The sequence below is a fragment of the Plectrocnemia conspersa genome, unplaced genomic scaffold (genome assembly GCF_051122295.1).
Source record: "Plectrocnemia conspersa isolate PC_06_02 unplaced genomic scaffold, ASM5112229v1 ptg000012l, whole genome shotgun sequence".
Classification (NCBI taxonomy): domain Eukaryota; kingdom Metazoa; phylum Arthropoda; class Insecta; order Trichoptera; family Polycentropodidae; genus Plectrocnemia; species Plectrocnemia conspersa.
Window position 1 is genome coordinate 18,697,340 of NW_028277176.1, and position 19,034 is coordinate 18,716,373.

At 32.3% G+C, this 19,034-nt stretch overlaps 2 protein-coding genes across 5 annotated transcripts in view; one reads left to right on the forward strand and one right to left on the reverse strand.

Annotated features, from left to right (window-relative positions):
• Atf3 (Activating transcription factor 3) overlaps positions 1-4,623 on the forward strand; it is a 54,468-nt gene extending 49,845 nt beyond the window's left edge. For all 4 annotated transcript variants that reach the window (XM_088198976.1, XM_088198977.1, XM_088198978.1 and 1 more), the window contains one exon: positions 1,613-4,623. In XM_088198976.1, the coding sequence (XP_088055102.1) occupies positions 1,613-2,182 (570 nt within the window). In that variant the 3' untranslated portion in view covers positions 2,183-4,623. The remainder of the gene's footprint in view (positions 1-1,612) is intronic.
• Positions 4,624-4,741: 118 nt separating this feature from the next.
• On the reverse strand, positions 4,742-13,156 carry Pcif1 (Phosphorylated CTD-interacting factor 1). The gene is made up of 6 exons (XM_088198975.1): positions 12,590-13,156; positions 7,844-8,418; positions 7,455-7,772; positions 7,103-7,380; positions 6,754-7,023; positions 4,742-6,321 (listed from the first exon to the last, which is right to left on the reverse strand). The coding sequence occupies exons 1-6, from the start codon at positions 12,843-12,845 to the stop codon at positions 6,069-6,071; spliced, it is 1,950 nt and encodes a 649-aa protein (XP_088055101.1). The 5' UTR covers positions 12,846-13,156; the 3' UTR covers positions 4,742-6,068.
• Positions 13,157-19,034: the final 5,878 nt, after the last annotated feature.

The window sequence follows — 19,034 nt, forward strand, 5'->3', positions numbered from 1 at the left end:
TGCACTTTTTATTATGAAAATCGTTGACTAACATTATTATAAAACCATGAAAGTTTCTCGTTCTTCTGAATACCCTCTGAATAATTAGTAAATGTGTAAACTAGTGTTTCTCAAATATCTAATTAAAAAAAATTTGACATTTTCACCACCGTTTTGTTCCCAGTTATATTGTATTCTTCAAATCAGCATCTATTGTCAAGGTTGATTTGATTCCATTACACTGTGTAATTTTTATATATACAAATTCCTCAGCATCATGATAGGACTACCAACTTTAGGGTTAATTGGTGCTATGGTAATTCAATAAAATTCAAAATTTAAGAACTCAAATGGATATCTAGTAGCCTTTTCTTCGTTCATTATCATGTCAATTGAGTAAAAATAAATGTGCTACAACTGGCATCATTTTTTGAAGAGAGAAATTTATTTTATTTACTTAAACATTGACTGGCGCGCATATTACTCGTTCTTGTAGCCATCCGTTGTAAGTAATTAAAAAATATTTTAATTACTTTCCAAAATATCAAAGACTATATAATGACAGTTTTGTTTGGATGCCTTTTACTGAATGTGTTCTATATTGTTGTATTTTAAATATGTATCTAACTAGATAATTTTCATTATCCTAGAAATTCGCAGCAGAACGTTCTGTAAAAAATCACATCGCTTATGCTCGATTCACTAGTTATTAATGAGAGTCATTTCACTTTTACAACTTCAATAACTACCTCATATGCTTACTCATACATTCGCATCAACACTGTCTTCTTCTAGGAATCTACTTCTAATACCATAATTTTTTCAATCACCTATTCTAATGGGCACATTTGATTTAAGAATTTATAAAATTATGTAATCTAATTTTTCTTTTATACTTTATCTAGACTTTATTTAGTGTTCCGGATGTAGCAATTTATTTCCCATATTAGCTCAACAAAAATAACTACAGTTCATGTAACATGAAAACTATTTCATACACTTCTTGCAAAGTGCTGAAGAAACTACTTTAAAAACAGCTTCAGTTACATATTTTTAAGTACTTCTACATTCTAAAATGTTTAACAGTTTTCACTGTAAAAAATATATCTTTGAAGGATGTTGACAGATTTCTAGGAATTTGCCTGTAATATTTCTTCAAAATACTACATTTTTCACTAAGGGCTATGCTCTTTTCTTAGCTAGAAACAAGCTTTTTTAAATCTACGAATAATTTTTTTTTATTTGTCACTCTTTTCACTTTGTTAAGAAACTGAAATGAAAACTTCATTTACTCAAGAACTTTTCTGGAACGCACGCCCACCCAAAATGGGCACTAGTTTCACAAAAAACAGTTTGCAAATTCTGATTGGTTTGTAAGGTTTTGATACCCTCCTTTCATGAAAAGAAAATTATTACTCTAAAAATTTACTGCATCTTTAATGTTATCACAAGTTTGTAGGAATATATCTAACAAATATTTAAAGCAAATAAATTACCGATATCCTTAATCAATTGTAAACATTCAATATTTGTTCACACATGCATTCATTCTGTCTGCAAACCAAACTTCATTGAACTTTATTAACATCCCTCTTATATAACAAAATTTTAAACCATTTTTATCTTATTTCAGGAGTTAGAAGTACAGCGTCGACAGCTCGTGGATATGCTCTCTCTTCACACGCCCACATGCCTAAAAAACAGCAACTCTTCACCGCAAAACTCGTACAACTCGATCCAACCTCCTTATGACTCACCCACGAGTTACCCCAACAGTTCGACACCTTACGAAGCCAATTCACCTTTCATCAGAGCCGAATCAGCGAACGTCCTAGCATCCAGTTACAATTGCAACATGGACAACCCCCCGTCGAATTACAACCAGCCAGTAGACCCTCTCGATATGGGCACGCCATACCGAACGATGGGCACGCCGACGTCCGAAGCCGGTTACATGAGGCCGGACGACACCAATTACGTCACAAGTGAAAATTATGTAAAAAATTCCAATATGTTACTAATAGACAATCACAATCAAAACGAATACCAAGAACAAATACCGCAGTTTGAGAACCAAGATATGAACGGTTATCAGTACAATAATAACAACAGTACCGTTCAACAGTGTCACAACGTAAACGCGGCCGGCGCGAGACGGAACAAATTTAGAAATACAGGAATGGACAACGGATGTATGGCGTAGTTCAGAAGCGCCCAACCTTCAGCTTTGTCGTGTTGCGATTTTATATATATGACGATACAAAATAGAAGCGTAAACACTTCACGTTACATTCCAATGCTAGTAGTTTCGTAAACGGATCGATCAACTCAGTGTTAGTTTTAGAATATATTATGACTAATTGATTCTTTCAAGCTTTGTAAGTTATGGGTTCTTGATACTTTTGAGGACAACTAGAAGGAGGCCATTCCGTGTTTGTTGTGATGCTTCAGCACTAAACATTATAAAAGACTAAGTCTCGTAATTCTTCCCTAATGATATTGATTGTTTTTAAATCAATTCTCTTATTACTAAAATTTAAATGGCCTCTTCACAGAAATAAATAAGGCTAGTTTTTTACACATCTTACAGATTTACTTTCTATTGTTTCAAGTGTTCTCGACTACTTGATCACAAACACTAAATATCAAATAACAACAGTCTTTTAATCAAACTTTTTTGAGAAATAGAATATGTGATATATGACATATATCATTTGATTGACTAAATTTTAACAAAAAAGTATCAACCCATGAATACAATCACAATATTTTTTATAAAATAATATAGCTATAGTTATAAGATTAGTTATTCATCTTGATATATATTTTTAATTAATACAGGTAATCTCATTATTCATAAAAAAAATTGAACAATCGGATAACTAATTTATAATTATAAAATCTTCCTATGCTTTATTTTTTTCTATTAGTAATATATATCGGAAGCTTTCGATCTAATTCGTCTTCCAATTTGTCGCGTGCTAAAAATATATATATATATAAAACGTATAATCGACGCCGCAGGTTGGGAACCTCTGTTAGTCTATAAGTCTAGGTTTATTTACAAATTATCACATGACAAAAAAATTCAACGTTTATATATTTGTATATTTACATGTGTTAAAAAATGTACGTTATTTTTTTATTTACGCGATAAAACTATGCTTTAGCGATAACGTAGGCTTTAAAAAGTAATGTGTAAGATGTACTACATTGCGAAGTTTCACATACAATTTTATATTTTACATAATAATTATATAAATTACTAATTGACAGTTTTGAATTTGGGTCCAATAATATTGTAATAAATTAATGACAGTTAACGTTATGATTCAGAATTTATTGTATAAGCAGGTTCAAATCAAATCGCACAAATTCGGTGCCATTATATTATGACAATGACTTAATAACTATTTGCGCATAACTAAAGCTTGTGGAAATTATCAACTTTGATTAAGAAGTTATCGAGTAAAGCTCTAAATTGCGAAATATGTATCCCCTATTTCAAACCATTTTTATTTTTAATTGTACGTTTTTATAACGCACTTCATCATCATTGAGTTGGGGAGCAACTAATTTTTTTGTGGGTGCTGTTTAAAAATCATATACTTTTTTAATATATTATAAATTACAAACGTGGAAATGGTAAGATGACTGATTTTGATAATGTTTCTATAGTCGAATCTAAATACGTTTCATCTCAATGTGTATCAATAGTTTCAGTTCAATATTATTTATTTATTTTTGAGTTCTTATCATTCCACCATTGTCATTCACGCAATCTACCTCGTTTTCTGATATACTTTGGTAAAACAAGAAAACACGTTAAGCGTGTGCATAGTTTATTTTTCTTATAAACATATTTTTATATGAAAAATTAACTCGACGCAAATCTGAGATATTGTGATATTTTTGTCTTGTAACAAAGATATTCATAGTCGTTCTTGGATTGAAAAACATCACATATATATATATATATATTTTTTTTATTACATCTGTTGATATGTTTACGATAATGAATCTATCTTGTTTGATTTTCTATTAAATATTTGTACAAATGTATAATGCGTTGTTGCCATATTAAATATCAAGATAGTTTATTAATAATTTTGTTGTATTTTTATGTTATTTTTTAACATTGTAAAAACAGATTTGTTACGTTGTTTTATCATTTTCAGATCGGCGATTTTATATCATCACATATTTTATAAAATACGAGTGCCATATTAAAATGTAAAATCGATCTAATATGGTGTAAATGTACATAAAAAAAACAAATTCCATAGTTTCCGTTACACTCGTTACTTGTTCACAATCGAAATATATTCTATTCAAACTGTTAAACGTTACAAATTTTGCTTATTTTATGTTCTGGTCGATTGCTTACACTTTGAAAAATTGTATATTTCGGCTGTAAAACTTGAGTCACAACATGACAAGACGTATTTGCGTCTTTAATTAGCGTATGTTTAATGTTACCAGATTGGCTTTAAATCTTTTGTATTAATCGTACTGTTCGGCTTTACCACTTTTTTATACGTAAAACGTACCTGTAAGTACATGAATTCAGTGCCTAAAAATTTGTACTACTTCCATGCAAAAATAACGGACTAGTTGAGAGAAGAAATAAAATATTGAATACAAGTTTTATTTTTTTATTTCTGGGATAAAAAGGGGATGAGAAAAATAATCAAGTCTATAAATCTGTTTTTATTAAAAAATAAAAATTTCAGAATAAAAACAAAAAAGAAATGAGAATTTCTTATATATTTATTTTTTTCTTTCCAATATTGTGTATTTGATAAAATTCTGATTTTCACGTTATATATACACAAAAAAAATTGCACACGATATTAGTTTATGGTTATCGTTACCCGGGACGGGGATAGTGTTTATAAATTTGATATGTAGAAAATATATTGTAAATTAAAAAAATCATGCGAAATGACTAGTTCATCAGATGGAATTAAAAAATATATCCGTCGTTCGTCAACGTCAAAATAGAGTAAAATATTCATACAATTTGTACACTCGATTCGCTGTTCCAACGATTTTTCAACACGTTCACTCTCGGCGTATATTATAATATAATGTAATTCACATACAATAACAGATTAATTCGCTTTTAATCACAAATTGTAAATGAAAACAAGTGATCCGATTTAGTCGCATCACGCATTTTCACCACACAACAAAATATAATCAATAATAATATTATTATGTATTTTTAATATACAGTATCGATCATTGAAATGGCATCAGTTTTTTTAAAAAGTACAATAGCGCAAATTTAGCCGATCTTATTTTTACCTAATTTAAACTGTTTAATACATCAAGTTTATAAGTAATAAAAGCATTTGAATATCCCTATTTCGTATTCGAATTCAAATAGTCGCCATAAAAAGTTTAATCTATATTACAAGAGTTTAGTCAATTTTTGCTGGCGACCATTTTTTGGAGATTCGAATGAATAAATTCATAAAATTATTTCAAATAACAACTTATCGAATCCATAGGATTATTCGAATAGCGCAACGCTAATCATATCCATTGAAAAATCAACAGAGTACTTAAAACTAGTATAAATTAACATTTTCTATATATACTATCCAAGGAAAATATAATTTATTCACAATAAATAAATTTTAAAAACAGTTATCTAACCCTAAGTATGTATGAACCATTCAAAAATATTTCTATATTTTACAAAAGAAAGCTACAACCTGCCCATGATTATTAGATCATCAATAGCTGATGCAGAGTGTTCGGAGATATATTGTTGTATGAGAATAATATTATATTAAATATATGCAGACATCTATAAACAAAACAATAATAATAAAGCAGTAAGTAAAGCTAGATGAGTTTAAAACCATTTTAAAAATAATTATTTTATTCTTGACTTCCTGGATTCCAAGCGGATCTGGATGTTTATTATTAAAATAAGATTCGCTAAATGGCCCAGTTGTATTTCATAAAGAGAAAGTGATGCGATTTCAACGACCTGTGTTGTATAAACATAGAATATTTATAGCACTCTGATAAATTTTCTAATTTGATTTATGTACATCTTCAAGTGAATTTCGAGATCACGTAACTCCAGGAGCCGGGCCAGAAGCGTGGGGCGTGTGGGGAGCGTGGGGGTTGTGTATGGCGATCGGAGCGGGAACCGGAGGTGGGCTCAAAAGTTCTCGGCGATCTCTCTCGCGTTCGCGACCTGGTCGCCATGCGTCTAGGAGAGCTTCGACTCGGTCGTCTGTGGGGCCCCATCGAGCGAAGCCTGCGGCGTTTTGCAGCCACACTACAATAGTGCCGTGGGCTGACCGGAAATGAACTTGAGATCTGAAATTATTGAATTACACAATTAATTATATATTATAAGAATCCATTACTATACTTAAAGACTGCTACTAAGGATATGAAAATGCTGATATCTAATTAACCTTCAATTTTATAAAATAGTGGTCACCAACAAGTTAATATATTATAGATATCATACTATACAATTTCAAACGGGACTAAATTTAAAGAGAACTTTTAACAATAAAAAATGATATTTTATCTGTTATTTCTTTACATCTACGAGCAATTTTTTTTTATATAATATAATAAATAAATTAAGTCAATTTTAAACCAATAAAAAATGTTTCATTCCTCTTCAGAGCTTATCACGTGATTCTGTTTCATGTATTGATTTTAATAGGAAATAAATAAAGAAAATTCCTCTGTATTTAAAATTACAACAAACGGACTAAGACTAAATGGAATTCATACTTTGGTTTAATATGTTGGAATCCATGACGGTACTCATGCTCAAACGGCGGAATCACAACTTGTTTTCTTTTGAAATGAGAGGCGTCCAGCTTGAGGAAGACTTTTGGAGGTTGCTCTTGCCACTCTTTGAGGAAAACTATGAAACTCAACGGTTCAGGGGAGTCCGCCAGCAGTCGTTCTATGTGTCTGACGGTGGCATCTAAGAGTTCTTCGCAGTAAGGTGGGTTGACTTCAAAAGAACCGGATACAGGTTTAAATTCTAAAAATGGTCTGAAAAAATCATAAATTTAATAAGTACCATATGATGTCTATATACTATTTCTAAAAATAATCTCTAAGATAATAATACCCTCTAGATCCAAAATATGAATCGGTGTCCGAGAATGCAGAACAAAACTGTCTAAAATAGCAGTTTAGTGGGCTAGCGTAACATTCGAACGTAACTCCGAACATTTTGTTGAGGCATTCGAAGACGGCAACGGGGACAGCCGATTGACTGATGTGGCTTTCGCAGTTTGGGCCGGTAGCACCTAAGAACGCTGAGTAACGTTTTATCATACACCACACCCGCGATAGAAAAAGTTCAAATTTTTTATCGTCGAAACAATTATATCTATACAAGTGTTCCTGGAAAATAAAATAAGGTTAAAACTTTCTATTTATCAAATCAATTTTTAAATTAAAATTGGGAGGATAATTACTAATTTTTGTAAATATAGACTGTTCAAGACCAGGTTGTCGTTCTGGTAGCGGATCATGGCTTGGTCTCGGTCCAGGAAGTGCTCGACGGGAGGCGGCCTCAGCGACGGCACCACAAACTGGACGGGATAGCACCAGACTTTGCGAGATGGAATCTGCTGGGCGGGCGGATTGGGCTCCGGTATTCCCTGTTCCTTCAGCAGTCCGATGTGCTTCTCCTTGATCTTCTTGGAATACTCGATGGACAGATGGTAGATCTTGAGACAGATGCCCTCGACCGACTCCTTGACGGTCTCGGTGAGGTGCGGTTGACATTGGCGCTGAAACGTAAACGGACGAAGACGGTTTAGAACGCGACGGCGACGAGTCGACTCTTCAGTCGGCGTCTCACTTTAAGATGAGCCAATCGATCCTGGAAGTCGTCGTAGGTGGCGCCGATGGTCTTGCGCAGCCATTGAAAAGTGTCTTCGGCGTTCCACTTGACCACCTTGCGGCTCTCCGGCGAAGCGTTCCTAGATTCCATCATTTTTTTAGCAGCTTTGGCGTAGCAACTCAACTGTTTGCGAGCGTCTACTGTGTATTTCGGTCGACAGAGTTTGATCGGAATGTCATTCATGATCTCGTCGTACATGGATCGTGAGATTTCGGGGGAGCAGCGACTGGGGAGTAACGGATCGCAGCCGCCTCGGTCGTTGACTTTGCGTTCCAAGAGCCAACGATCGAACGAGTCTTTAGGGGCGTCGATAGATTCGCGCGAATGGCACAGTTCGCTATAGCAGACTCGCAGTTTGGCAACGTGAGCACAGCGGAAGGCTTCTATGTCAGGATGAGGCTGAGGCCAGCCGCACGGAGGGCGTTCCATGACGGCGCAATTGGTCGGTACTTCGAGATCCCAGGGTCCGGCGAGCCAAACGCCACCACAGGGGCGCTTTCCTCCAGGCCCATCTTCCGAAGCTCGCCGCTTAGCTATAAAAGAATGAAAACTGATGTTAAAATGTGAACATATAATATAAGTTTTCATGTGTGTATATCATAATATTAACTGCAATTATTTTTAGGTTTTTCAATAATCTATCCCTGTATATTACTTAAAATATCATTTTCTGACAAAAAAAATAGGGAATTGAAAACTATGTATGTGGGCTCACGACTTCTGGATTATGGCTGTAGTGGCAGAGTTCGAGTATCATATCCAACATTGGGTCAACATGATTTATCTCACTGGTGGTATGTGTATAAAGAACTACCAATGAGTAGTTCTTCATATAAAACAATGTGTTTTTTCAATAGTGGTGATATTTCATACCTATATAAATCGATACTACTCATTTTGACAACAAAGAAGTTAGCTACAATTGTCAGTTTTTCAAATAAGGTCTTCAGTTCACAAAATCTTCAGTGTTTTGTTTATAGAAGGTAATTCGAATGAAAACTTTAAATATTTACAATAGTACATAATGTCGTTTATATAGTGTCCACGGTTTTCAATGTAAGTTTTCCAGAGTTTAGAAAGCGCAAGGATACCTCTATTGCACCTCGTTCCATCGATTGGTCCAAACATTTTGAACTATGTGAATGTATGGAAGCGTTGCCGTCGCACACGTCATCACTGTATGCGACCGTGCACGTGCCACGAACGCGCGGCTATGTGTCGAAAAAAGTATCATCGCAAGTGTGCTTATTGTGGAAAAAAATCAAAAATAGAGGAAGTTTCATCTCAAGAATATGAACATTGAATTTCATAGGTTTTCTCTCTATGAAATTTACTTAAGCAGTCCTACGATATGTTCAATTGGTAAAAACAAAACTAAAATCAAGGTATATGTACACAATTGTGGAAAAGTGTAATCGAATTGTTTCGAAAAAATAATAATATTGTAATAGACGAAATGAAAAGATCTCTCACAACATGGATAGAAAATCAGCACAAAAAGGTTATCCTTGTAAGTCTATTGATTATTCAAGATATAGCTCTTAGCTTGTATGAAGATTGAAAAATATATTAAAAGAATAATCTGCTACCGAATTCCACCCAAGTAAGGACTGGTTTGAAAAATTAAAAATGAGGGCTGCCAGTGCAGATAAGGTAAGCACTCACAACTTTATTTCCACGTTCTCCAAAATCATCAAGGATGGATATTCTCCTTGTTTAATATTCAATGTAAATAAAATGGAACTGTTTTGGAAAAAGATGCCTGCACGTACATACTTGCCCCTGGACATAAATGTGATTTCAAATTGAAACTAATACTAATTTATCAAGTAAAAAATCATTCAGCGTTGAAAGGAAAAAATAAATAAATACTTCCAGTCACCTGGAAATCAAATAAAAAAAGGCTGCCACTGAAAACTTTTTAAAGATTGGTATAATCTTTACTTTGTGCCAGCCATTAAACAATATTGTAGAGAATAATTTAACATTTAAAGTATTATTGCTCTTAGAAAATACTCCTGGACAGTAGGGTAATAGAGAAAAATACAGCATGTTACAGATCTCTTTATCAAGAAAAGAAAAAGATTTGCGCTATACAGTCATTTATTGTCACATCTAAGTAAATTCCGTAATTTTTGTATTTATAAATGTATTATTTTGTTTTGTATTGTATGTATTCATTCTAAAATAAATATTTAAGAACGAGTTTTTACATTGCTCTACTTTTCTAGTCAAATTTCGTCAACATTTCCAGGAACCGATCATAAACGAAAGTTTAGGACTGCTTGTATATAGCATCGGATTAAGATTTCAATTATAAATTGTTATCTTCATATCCCTTATTTTGTACGCACAGTGTGAATTTCAGTTTATAAAGATAAAATATTTAATTTTGTGTGAGAATAATGTGATTAAGACAACTCGGCACCAGAAAACTCAACAATGCATTAAATGTTCTTATTAGTCATTTAAATTTGAAATAATTTTTGATACATAATTATTACTACAAATATTATAATTGGTTCATTTATATACTTTTTATAAAATATTGGAATGCAAATTAATTAATTTAACTCAGTTTACTGAAAAATATAGATATCTATGTTGATTGCCTTATATTAATTTCTTTCTCAAATTGAAAGCTGCTGGTGTTTTTTTGCCAATTTCTCTAGTATGTATTTAATACATACATATGTATGAGCAATATCTGAAAAATATTGCGATATTTATTTAAAATATTACGCACAAGCGCACGTTATATCTACAAGCATACGGATGTATGTAATATATACATACCACAAAATTTGACAAATACCAACAGCTGCTTTACAATATGAAAAAGAATAGTAAAGCAATTAAAATGAATATGTATGTTTTTCTTTTAATTAATATTCAATTCAGAAATCACAGTCAGTAAACAGCATTTTATTGATTAACTCTCGTCGAATAGTGTAATTTTAATATTTATTATTAGTATTTTATTATTGCGGTTCTGGTCCTTAAATTCTGATTGTGATACCCAGAATATTAAAATTTTTTTTACGGAAATAAAAGGTCAGTAACCAAAAGGCTTTATTCCGAACACAAATAATTCTCATATTTATGATTACCCTAAGTAATGTCATTTTTTAGGATAGTAATTGTTTCGTCTAAAATATTTATATAATAGTCATCATCTTCACTACATTCAAAATAATTTTTCTGGATTATAAATTTAAAAAAATACACTCACTTAATATATAATTTACTAATAAATTATAAAACCAATGAAATGTATGCATAGTCCAAATAAGAATGGATTACTGCAGAAATACACAATATGTTTACGGCGATACATCACAACACAGACTATTGTATCAAGCACCCATAAAAATTGGCCTCTTTTTAAACCGTTCCCTGATATTTACAATAAAAAAAATAATATCAAAATATATCTAAATTATTTGAAAAACAGCTTGAAAAAAAAATGTCGAGTCCACCTCGACATAGGACTTAATTTATTTTATATATTTTTAATTTATTGGTATTATTTTCAATAAATATGATTTTATTCATTATTTTTCCAGTTATATATATATAAATATTTAACTATCTGGGGTACCTCAAAACAACGAAAGATCGACCGATCCGCTCAAAGGATGTATTATATACAACATTTCTTAGCAGAAGACGAGAACATTCGTCTCGTGGCGCTTTATTCGTTACAATTGCACAACACCTGAAAAATCGAAAATCACAGATTAGGTTATCCGATAAGATTTTCCTAATTTCAAATTAATATTGTGATAAAAATGTAAAATAAAATTGAGCTAGGTTGTGCACAATTACATTTATTGATTGTTAGTTTTAATGGTAGTTTTAAATCAATAAAATAGATGTCACTGATTTAGAGACATTGATTTCATGTCTGGTGTCTAATTTCTCACTTAGTAGTGTTTACCCTGTTGTTACTCATTGTTGTTGTAGTTCAAAATCTAAGAGTTGTTTGATAAGCGACGCAACGACGACAAGGTGAAACTTCAATGACTGGTGATAATAATTTTGACACTCGATTACACTCGACGTGCTTTTTTTAGTATTGGCTTTCATATTATTTCTTTTAAATGAAATGTTATCATATTAGTTCTTTAACACTAGATTTACGGAGCCCGTCAAATTGACGGGTTTCTGATTTGATTTATATCAAGACAGTATTTTTTCTGCGTTTTTTTAGGACTTTTTATTTTTTAAAATCTGGTCACTGTATACTATTTTTATGACACCGGTCAAATTGAGGTTAAGTTTGGCGTCAAGTGAAATATTCGCAAAGCTGGCTATATTTTATCAAAGGGTTTGTATCCGGTTTATAAGTAGTCAATGACAATCAGTGGAATAATATTTTTTATATGGTTTTGAAATGTAACTTTTAAATTATATTTTTAAGACTTAAATAATCGACTTTGCACTTAGGTTTTTGATTTAATTTCGTGTATAGCTTTGATAATATAATATTTGACATTCACATAATCACATATTTGTACACTTTCACAATGATAAGGATAAAAGGATTTGTAATAAAGTATTTTCATAATAACAATTATAATAGATTCTGATAACCAACAAGTTTAGAAATGAATAAAATTGTGTTAATAAAAATGTTCATTTGTCATAAATAAAAACAAAGGAAAGTTTGGAGCGGAAGAAAGAATTGGGCTCGACGATTACCTGGGGGTCCGGCGTTGGAGGGCGCAGCCTCCGGAAGTTCCCAAGTAGACTCGCCCGAAAGCCTGTTCCAGAAGTAGACACGGTTCTCTCTGCGAGACCAGAACTTGCGCCAGCCTAGCTGAAGCAGTTCGGCGGGAAGCTCCTCGGCGAAGGCGCCGGCGAGCGGGGGCCCCGCGGGAGTCTGCGGTGCTTGCGGCGACTCCGCCTCGGGCGGGGCAGCCTCCCAAGTCGAGGGCCCCGCCGCTCCCGCGCTCATCGCCGCGGCCGCGGACTACGAACGCGCTCGACGCGGCGGCGGTGTTGCCATTTCCGAGCGGGATTTATTTACGTTCAGACCGCCGATCGACCGCTAGCGAGGCGGACGCTTCCGACGATATGTCTCCGCTCGGCCGAGATCTCGCCTCTTTTCGCACTGCGCCGCGACTCTTTCCGCGGCTCGTTCTACCGTGCGCGGCTCTTTTCGATCTTTTCGCTCTGATCGCTCCGATCGCTCCTTTCGACGCGTAGCAGCAAAAACGAATCGTATCGAAAACTTAGTGTTGCCATGTCGAGCGCACGCAACGAAACAAAGGCGGCTAGCTGTCACCGTTACCTCCTTTCCAGCCATCTGCTTCGACAATTTAATTAAATAATACTATTATTATTTATTCAAACATATATATATATATTTTAGGTAACCAGACAACTAAATACAGGGACGGTTGCACACAGTGGAAAATCAACACACCGACAATTGAACGAAATCATTTTACCATCGTGAGGTGAATGAGCTTTTTTATTATGTCATGATCATTTGATAAACTAATTTATTTATCTAGCTAAATAATTTAAATATTTGTGACAAAGATAAAACGAGCATTGGTAGAGTACAATATTAACATAAAAGTAACCTATAGTCATTTTTGGATTACAATTCAATTTTAAAAATGCTCTATTACTCTTTATACAAAACAAATAAACGCCTACATCACTCTTTTCATTATTAAAAAAATCAAGTGCAAAAAACTATTTGGAAATTACATGTTTTTACTATTTTTATGTACATGTTTTGAAATAAATTAAACGTTTTATATTATATATAAAACATGTTGAATGCTATGCTAAATATATACAAATATTACGTTTCGTGATAATTCTATCACAGCAATTATATTTTTATTTTGCTTATTATGGTTTACCTTAATACTACCCCTCTCCCTATTTAATATTTTTCCAACTTCTGAAATATGAAAATTAAATAAATTTAAAAATTTTAATTATAATAAATAATTACATATTTATATACTAATTTCAAATGCTTCTCCATACTGCGCTGTGGGGTATAGAACTATGAAATTATGCCATTGTCCTGATCCGATTTTTGTTTTCATTCACTTTGCTATATATTTAAACCAGGCGCGGGTGGTGAGATACTTTCCCTCTCGATCGCTCGCTTGTTACGTGACGAGAGTGAGTGAGAAATAAGAGCATGCGGTCAGTACGCCCTTATCTCTTATTGGCTTGCTTTAGAACAGCATTCTTGAACGTTGGCGTCCTGTTCGCAACAGTTAAGAATAAGGGTTAAAATCGCGACTCTCTTAAAGATTTTCATCCAGCAGGCGATAGCCACCGAACATCGACGGATTGTCGACACCGCCTCTCAGATCCATTAAGTATATGCGACGCCTTTTAGACGGGAAAATACTTCTTTATGGCAGAGGACATCGAATGGATATCAGGAATAGTTTTAATCTGCGCATATGGTATGCTAGGGAGACTTATATACAGTCATTCTCCTGAAAGCAATTGTCGGGGCTTAATTAACTGCGCAACTGCGGTTTTGTTAACAAAACTTCTGTACTCGAAATCATTACTTTCTTAAGTATCCTGCTTAATACGTGGAGTATTTGAAATTAATAAGTTAATGAAATTCTTAATCTAAAGAGGTAGCACACCTTATAATCTTAAATCCAAATGTAGTTCTGTGAGAGTATGGCATATTACTATAAATTATGGTCGATTTTAATTTACAAAATAACAAAAATCGAATCGTGGGAACTTGACTTTATACGCAGGAATCTTTCTTTGGCAGTAGAGTGGACATAGGCATTATCTAGAATCTAAACTCTAGATTTTATATGACGGAAAGATGAAATACTAAGTAATTTGCGGCGTAACGACGGTTCTGAGGGTGCAGTCGTTAGTCGAGTAGTATACCTACATAATTGCGTTCGCGACCTAACTCCGACGGTAATAGAGCGACAAATTAGCGCAGGACTGTGTGTATTCAGCTCGCGGTACTTTTGAAATAAAACGACAGACAGGATGAGGTTTAATGAATTATTAAAAAAAGGATTCAGCCATTAGGCAGGACGCGCGTTCGCGGTCGAGCGGTTAAATCCTTTTCGGTTTGAAAGAAAATTCAATTATGTCACAAGTAAATCGTCTCGAATTTCAATCGGGATAATTGAGGTAATGTTTCATGATTGGAGTTGTTAATTTTTGGTATTAAGTAAATTACATGTAAAGGGGTCTAAACGTTTGTTTTTTATATTACATGAACATATATGTATTATAATCATAATGTTACATAAAAATGTATTCTTTAGATTCTTCAATATTAGCATTTTTATGTGTTGTATATTGATCAAGTTAATGACAGTCTATCTTATGTATTTTAACCCTTTAGTTGTCGAGATTTTTTAAATTAGTATCCACTATATACGTATTACATAATAATACAAAATATGTTCAATAAAAAATGTCATTTGACTCTGAAACTAATAACATAGAGTCCATTAAAAATATATCTGAATTTTTCATAAATTATCCGGAAATTGTTGCCAAAGTAGCAAAATTAAAGCTCGAATTCATCGAAACGTTTTTCTATATTTTTTAATTTTTAATTCACTTTATTTTTCCACAATTAAAATTATAAATGAAAACAGCCACGTAATGCGTTTAATTACAGCAATGCTATGAAATGCTACACAAGATAATCTTAATAGAAAAATCCCGGGACAGAATCCCTAAGGTCACGGAATTTTAAATATAATACATCAGCAAGGCTTTAACATGTTACAAAATTATTTTTTATTAAAGATAGTATTTTTTGCTTATGATTAATTGAATTATTTTCCATGATTCGAACGAGCGAGATGCGTTATAAATTATTGTGGAAATGCGGACGCAAACTAGTTACGGCCGATATTAATTTGTTTCTAACGCTGGTCGTCTCGTGATCAGAGCCCATTATCGCTCCAACTTGGTTTCATGCCGTTTCTTTTTGGTGAAATATATTTTAAACTAATTAAATGAAAATAAAAACAAACGTATAAATCTATAAGGCCAAAGAGCCGCCACCCGCGGGGGGCTAACCGATTACAGAAATCTTTGATTGGCGCGGGAAGACCTTTACTCATAGTACCTTTTTCACTCTTGTGCCTGAATGCATGTTATAGCCTCGTCGATTTTAACCATGTATCATGCTTATAAAGTTGGCGCCTATGAAATGTCAGATTTTTATTAAAATAATTTTACTGCGTATTCAATATTGGACAAATGATCAGGCTTGAATTATACATCAAATATTCACGTCTGAATAACTTGTGCAGAAAAAATCCATGAGATTCCTCAATTTCATGCGGAATTACGTGAATAAATAAATAAAAAAATACGAGATATTAAAATTTTATTTTTATTGTAAAAATTCTTAAGATTATTTTTGGATACTCGATCTTTCAATCACTACAAATAACTAATTCAACAGCATATTTCTGTTTATTGTTACAAATGAACCAATTATTTCAATTTGATAAAATCAATTATGTATATTGCTGTCCCTGTTGAATGCTTCTCTCGGAATCCTGATTGAACTGCTGTCAGTAATATATAATTTTCAACAAAATCTTTTCACTGACAACTTTGAGTTTTTATTTTAAGAAATTTTATTAATGAGTCAGTAATACTATCTGGTATATATTTTAATACTTATAGATGTTTATGTGTATCCATTTGAAAAAAAACACTTATAAGCTCGTACATCACACACTTAAATTAAATTACAAGTTTTACATAAAATAATGAAAATAAATAAATTACGAATGTATTTGAAAATTAATTTCCTTGATTTAAAATCACACCAAGATTTTAAATCGTTATCTCTTCTCACTTAAATGTTTATACATACAAACGTTGTATAAATAAATAAACATTGAAAACCAAATTGATAGACCTCCCGTCGATACGACACATAAACTACAATCGTGGCGCTCATGCGACACATTACCGTTCAAAATATCTGCAGTATAAATTCGATCACAATACCTAAATTTGCATACATATTATTTTTTTACAAAGCTAATTTAATTTTTATACAAACAACGGCATCTGAAGTATTTTTGCATATACTTTGATATATCATAAATATGAACGATTCGCATATCTGACCGATGAAATTATGAATTCATGTCCGATTCCAGACCATCCGGCTGTAGGGCGTAATATATGGTCCATAAAGATGGTGTGCGAAAGCTCGAAACATCACATCCGAAAACGAAAACAAATCGCGAATCATTGAGCGTAGGAGGCTCTGTGTTTTTATAATGCGTGCATCTGCTCATTCTTCATCGCCAAGTATCCATATGAATGTGAATAATGTATGTTGTATTGTATTTTTGCCTATCCCGAGGTCATATTTTAATATCGCTAATTGGCCGCTCGTTCGAACAATGCGCGATTAATTTGCCGATCAATTCATATAAATCAGGGATATGAAAGGAATCAATTAAAAACGAAAACGAAAAAAATATAAGCTTTGATATGAAATTATTATTAAAAATATTTATTAGAAAATGTTTAATACGAAAGGTTAGTGGTAGGTATTAATTAAAATTGAACTAGTATTTTAGAAATAGTATTTATAAATAATATTTTAAAATAAAATTACATCATTAACTACAGATTAGATTGTCCTATATGTTTTAATCTTGTGAATATCTTGGAATAAATAAAGTTCGGCTCAGGGTAAAACAGTATACGAATTACGATTAGTTAGATGAAACAATTACATAATATTCATTTTGTACAAGTTCTTAAATCAGCACACATCAAAACATATAGCGGCACAGTCGCCGCATTATTAAAATAAATTACTCAACATATAAATAATATTATAATATATTGTTTTCGACCATCGTGACGCATTGGGGTAACCTGTTAGATTACGATGGTTTTAATTGAATCTAAGTAAATAAATAAATTATATTAAAGGTATTCATTAGATCCGATTGATTTGCCAAGTTGGTACAGATTTACCCCATTATAACGCATTGGGCTTACGCCTGCAGGTTAAAACGGAATATTATAAAAAAGTCAAGTAATAATATTTTTATGAACATGTTAATTTTCGGTAAGGTTAGCTTTCAGGTGATTAATTATTATTAGTGTAATTGTTTAGCTGTGAATTAAAAAATCTACTGATTAGTTACTTCTATAATACAAATATTTTTCGCATGCGAAAGAGTTTTGAAGAAAGTCCCAGAAAACGAGACAAAACAAATCTAGTTCAATAGTCTCGATTTGCGAGAATTCCGAGGAATTGATTTTCCTTTGCTTATCGATAAAAATTTTCGATTTTTTTAATAAATATTTGTATGAATATATGTGTTAAAAAGCATACATATTTATTTGTTAAAAAATAGTTAGAAGGCACATTTTTTTATTATTTATAACAATTACAAAAAACAAAATTTCAATTATATGTATTATATAATTTTATACAAAGCAGCAGTTGTATAATTGTAACATAAAATGAAAAATACATAAGTTTTTAGAAATACTAAGGCAATGATCGAATCATACAATCTACCAATTTTCGTAGTGAATACTCGCTCGTTTTTCTTTGATGTTGACTGAATTGTGAGCAAAAATTTTTAGTTACTTCACCAGCTGGTTGCAAAATCTAATTGTTTTTTACCGGAACAATATTTTGGTATTTAATTAGTTGTCTGTTTAATTCTTCTTCGATTCTCAACGTCATATTAATAAAATTGTCATCAGTATTATTTTTATTAATTATTTCAGTATCTAATTCCGAACCATCCAAATTATACAAAAATCGTTCCAATAAATCTTATATAAATATTTTTTTGGGATCAACTTTGAAAATAGTTTTCATTACCAACATAGTCAGGCTTTTGTAAAAAATTTATTAAATTAATGATTTCATTCTAAATTAAATTCCCAGCTTGATTTGATTCTGCAGTGCAATTTAAAGATGCTAACTTAAATCTACGGTTATATAATTTTTATTGTTATAAAATAATTAGTCTTCATAATATATCAGAATATAGCAGTAAAATAGATGAGTCGCTGACTATTGACCTGAAAGAGCTGGGTTCGAATTTCATATGGACCTTAGTGATTTTCAACTTCTATCGTATCTGGGAGATCGAAATTATTGATT